This window comes from Octopus bimaculoides, chromosome 11 (genome assembly GCF_001194135.2).
Source record: "Octopus bimaculoides isolate UCB-OBI-ISO-001 chromosome 11, ASM119413v2, whole genome shotgun sequence".
Taxonomy (NCBI): domain Eukaryota; kingdom Metazoa; phylum Mollusca; class Cephalopoda; order Octopoda; family Octopodidae; genus Octopus; species Octopus bimaculoides.
The window spans coordinates 63524216-63528637 of record NC_068991.1 but is presented as its reverse complement, the minus strand read 5'-3'; the positions used below and the strand labels follow the sequence as shown (position 1 = coordinate 63528637).

The window sequence follows — 4422 nt, the reverse complement described above, 5'->3', positions numbered from 1 at the left end:
ATATATATATTGTTGTACTTGGGGATGGTCATATTGCCAGTTTAGCCAATAAAAACACACGCACTGTATATTTGGTGTTAATTTTTTTTTTTTTTTCAGCTTTATATTACATTATATATATATATGGGTGGGTGGGGATATTTGTAGTTGTACCAGTAATATGTAATCCCAAGGTGTTACACTAAAATGTAAGGTTGTTGTTGTTAGCCCCAGGCTGGCCTTGATTGAGCATATCTATGGTCAATGACAACCCAATCCTGACCGTCTCGTATTTTTATCTTCATTGAACCCAAGACCACATTATTCAATTTAACCTTTCCTAAGGCGGTAGGATGCGATTTAAAGAAACTTGACTGCTATTTCTAGGAGGTCAAAGGACCACGTAATGGTTTCCTCGTTGGCTTGTGAGACTCCCATCTCTAAAGACGTAACTATAAAATATGCTGTTACAACTGTAACTTAAATTTCACAGACGCTGCTGTAACAATTAACGTTTATTAGAATAAATAGCAAATGTATTTGCTGTAAATATCCATTTTCGGAAATTCGTTTTGATAGGACCGCCACCTTTAGATCTATCTTGTATCATGTCAGAACTGGTGATGATGATGGGGATGGCGACCGTGGCTGTATTGGTGTTGGTGGTTATGATAATGGTGTTGATAATGATGGGAGTGATGTTTATGATAACTGACGTAGTAATGGCTTGGAAAAGATGGTATAGCTGTATGTGTGTACTATCTGTTTTGTACATTTGTTAACAGTCTTTTTTATTTCTTTTTTCTCTTTACAGGGGTTGCCAACCCGGACAATTTCTGGAATGCTATCCAAGACATAGTTAAACATAGGGAACTGTACAACCGGCGATGGAAATCAGACGCTTTGAAGAACATGAATGGGGAACGAATCAACGAAGGTAGCGAACTCTTCTGTGTATCTGTTTTTATTCTGTTTGTTTCTTTTCTTCTCTTTTATGCTGCATGAAGCCATTCTAGTAGCAGTACAACTACAGATTGCTTATTCATATTTTGGACAACCGTACAGTGTTATGAATCCTTCCTTGAAACCTCGACTCCTGGTTGTGTCGTAAGAGAGCCTTGGTAACATACGGCGTATCTTGAACCTTTTCAAACCTGGAGTCCAATCCTCTCCATGTTTGAAAACAATCTATGTCTTCCAAAGAAAAGAAGAGAGAGGGAGAAAGAAAGAGAAAGAAAGAGAGAAGCGAGAGTGAGATGAAGAAAGAAAGAAAACACAAGAAAGATAGAAAGACAGATAGAAAGATAGATAGATAGATAGATAGATAGATAGATAGATAGATAGATAGATTGACAGATAGAAAGATAGATAGAAAGACATATAGATAGAAAGAAAGATAGATATAAAGAAAGAAAGATCAACTCCAGTATTAGATGGTACTTTATTCGTCTACCCTATAAGGAAAATTGATCCCGGAGGGATTTGAACTAAAAACGCAAAAATTAATACCTCATGGAATTCTGACCGATGCCCTCAACATTACTGCCAAGAATGTTATATGTATATATACAGATTACGCTATAAAATTGATTTCTGACATTTTATACAACTTATTTATGTCTTACATTTCGATTATTAATGAGTGTAAGTATATTGTTAGCATAGCAGATCTACAACTGTAGCTTCCATTTTTAGCGTACAAATTGCATTGGACGATGCCTGGTCAGCTAAAGTAATACTCCATGACTACAACGAAGACAAGAAATAGTCGAGTGGCTTTGACCTAAACACGTTAGATAAAATGCGGGTGGATCTCCAGTTGAAATCCACTGCAAGTGTATCGCAGCATTTTGTGACGCTATGCATAATTCTGTGTCCCGCTTCGCTTAATTGCCAAGAATATTTGCTAACCTTTCAGTAATGTTATCTATGAAAGACTGACGTGCTGTCAAAGCAGTGAGGTTTATTGTATCTCTCTTAATGACATGAAATCGAAACTAAAAGCCAGAACTTGCAAATTATAGTTTTCCTTCTTCGCGGTCAGTATCATAGTCCTACATTTATAATTTAGTACGTGCTAGACAACAACAACAACTGTTTTCTTATATGTTTCTCCATTTATATATTCAGCTGTTCAACCACCGATCAAACGAGGGATTATCTATGCAACCACTCGGTCAGCTAAAAGTAGCAGCCATATCTATTTCATATCATATTTATCACTTTAAAGTAGAAAGGATATATATTTGATAATGTGGTTATTTGATAAATTGATAATCCCATAAATGAGGGTGCGTGGCCTAGTGATGCGAGTATTGCACTCAGGATCGTGTAAGAACGTACTTTCGATTCCCAGACCTGGCGGTGTGTTGTGTTGTGTTGCGTTCTTGATAAAAACACTTGATGTCTCGTTGCTCCACTATACTCATCTGCAAATGGGTAACCCTGCGACGGATTAATATCCCGTTCAGTGGGGGAAGGGTTGCTGTGAACATGATCACTTATTTGGTATGAAAACCGAGTAACTGACTCTATGACTCCTAGGACTCGAGACAATAATGTCCACGGGTTGTTGTTGTTGTTGATGATGATGATGATGATGATGAATACTATACCTCAAAGAAAGAAAAGCCGAGATAGCTGGTGCTGATCCGAAACTGAACTACAGCAGATATAGTGTCTTATAAAATTCTTTTTTACTCTAGGCACAAGGCCTGAAATTTTTGAGGAGGGGCCAGTCGATTAGATGGATCCCAGTACGCAACTGGTACTTAATTTATCGACCCCGAAAGGATGAAAGGCAACGTCAACCTCGGCGGAATTTGAACTCAGAAAGTAAAGACAGACGAAATACCGCTCAGCATTTCGCCCGGCGTGCTCACGTTTCTGCCAGCTCACCGCCTTACGTATCTCAAATATTCTTTTCTACTCTAGGCACAAGGCCCGAAATTTTGGGGGAGGGGGCTAGTCGATTAGATCGACTCCAGTACGCAACTGGTACTTAATTTATCGACCCCGAAAGGATGAAAGGCAACGTCGACCTCGGCGGAATTTGAACTCAGAAAGTAAAGACAGACGAAATACCTATTTCGTTATTGCCCACAAGGGGCTAAACATAGAGGGAACAAACAAGAACAGACGAACGGATTAAGTCGATTACATCGACCCCAGTGCGTAACTGGTACTTAATTTATCGACCCCGAAAGGATGAAAGGCAAAGTCGACCTCGGCGGAATTTGAACTCAGAACGTAGAGACAGACGAAATACCGCTAAGCATTTCGCCGCCTGTGTCGTATAAAATTGCAACTATAAACTCCCTTAAATATCTAAGGTCAGTTATTAATAAGACTGTAAATGTACCGACTACTAACGCGATATACTAGGTCTGCTTAGGAGGTTATTATGTCAGAGATAGACAGAGAACTCCACTGGAAAACTAAAAGAAGCAGCACATATGCTAGGACATGATAACATCCTAAGAAAACCTAGTGCAGATATGAGTAGGATATGGGAACTAGTATTAAGGAAGGATAGGAAAATATTAGATTTATAAGCCCTAAAATTAACTCCAAAAATGCACTCGGGCATATGGCGTAGTGGTTAAGAGCGCGGGCTACTAACTCCAAGATTCCGAGTTCGATTCCAGGTAATGACTTGAATAATGATAATAATAATAATAATGATAATAATAACATTGGAAAAATACCTTAAGAATGAGAATCCAGGTTCGAATTCCCCCAGTACACCTGATGAAGGCCGGAGAGTATATCAGCTGAAACGTTGTGTTGATAGCAAACAAGATGAGGATAAATATCCGTCAAATGTAAATAATGTAGATAACGTATCGTTTCTTCTAAATACTCGGATTTCAACAAAGAATCCTTTGTTCCTAAACTAAGGGTTGCAATGCCCTTATCCACAAGGTCAAGATATTATTTTAATGTATCTTTTATTCAGGTAACACGCTAAGGTCGATTTTGCCTTTCATCCTTTCGGGGTTGATAAAATAAGTACCAGCTGAGCACTGGGGTCGGTGAATTCGATTCTTCCCCCACTGAAATTGCTGGCCTTGTGCCAAACTTTGAAACTAATATTAGAGTTGGATTTATTAGCAAGCGTTCTACGTACTATTTTATCGATAGTTCTAAGTTTCCACCAAATTTCTTTCCATTGCGCCATAATTTTCTTTCTCGCATGTATGTTCAGTCTATCACCGCCTACATGTTTTCCATTTCGTTCAGGTACATCAATGTATCTCTCTTCTTATATTTAGGTTGAGTGATACAAACAGAAAAATGGAAGTGAGTGAGAGGACAAACGAAATTTCCAATGGCTAAGGATTAGCATCACGCTGTGAAACTTAAAGTACCAAGGAATTTGAATCAAATTGTCTTGACCCATATATATATATATATATATATATATATATATATATATATATA

At 38.1% G+C, this 4422-nt stretch overlaps 1 protein-coding gene across 1 annotated transcript in view; it reads left to right on the top strand.

Annotated features, from left to right (window-relative positions):
* LOC106883837 (von Willebrand factor A domain-containing protein 7-like) overlaps positions 1 to 4422 on the top strand; it is a 129828-nt gene that overhangs the window by 85282 nt on the left and 40124 nt on the right. Inside the window, exon 2 of the mRNA XM_052971995.1 lies at positions 794 to 916. Within this exon, the coding sequence (XP_052827955.1) occupies positions 794 to 916 (123 nt within the window). The remainder of the gene's footprint in view (positions 1 to 793; positions 917 to 4422) is intronic.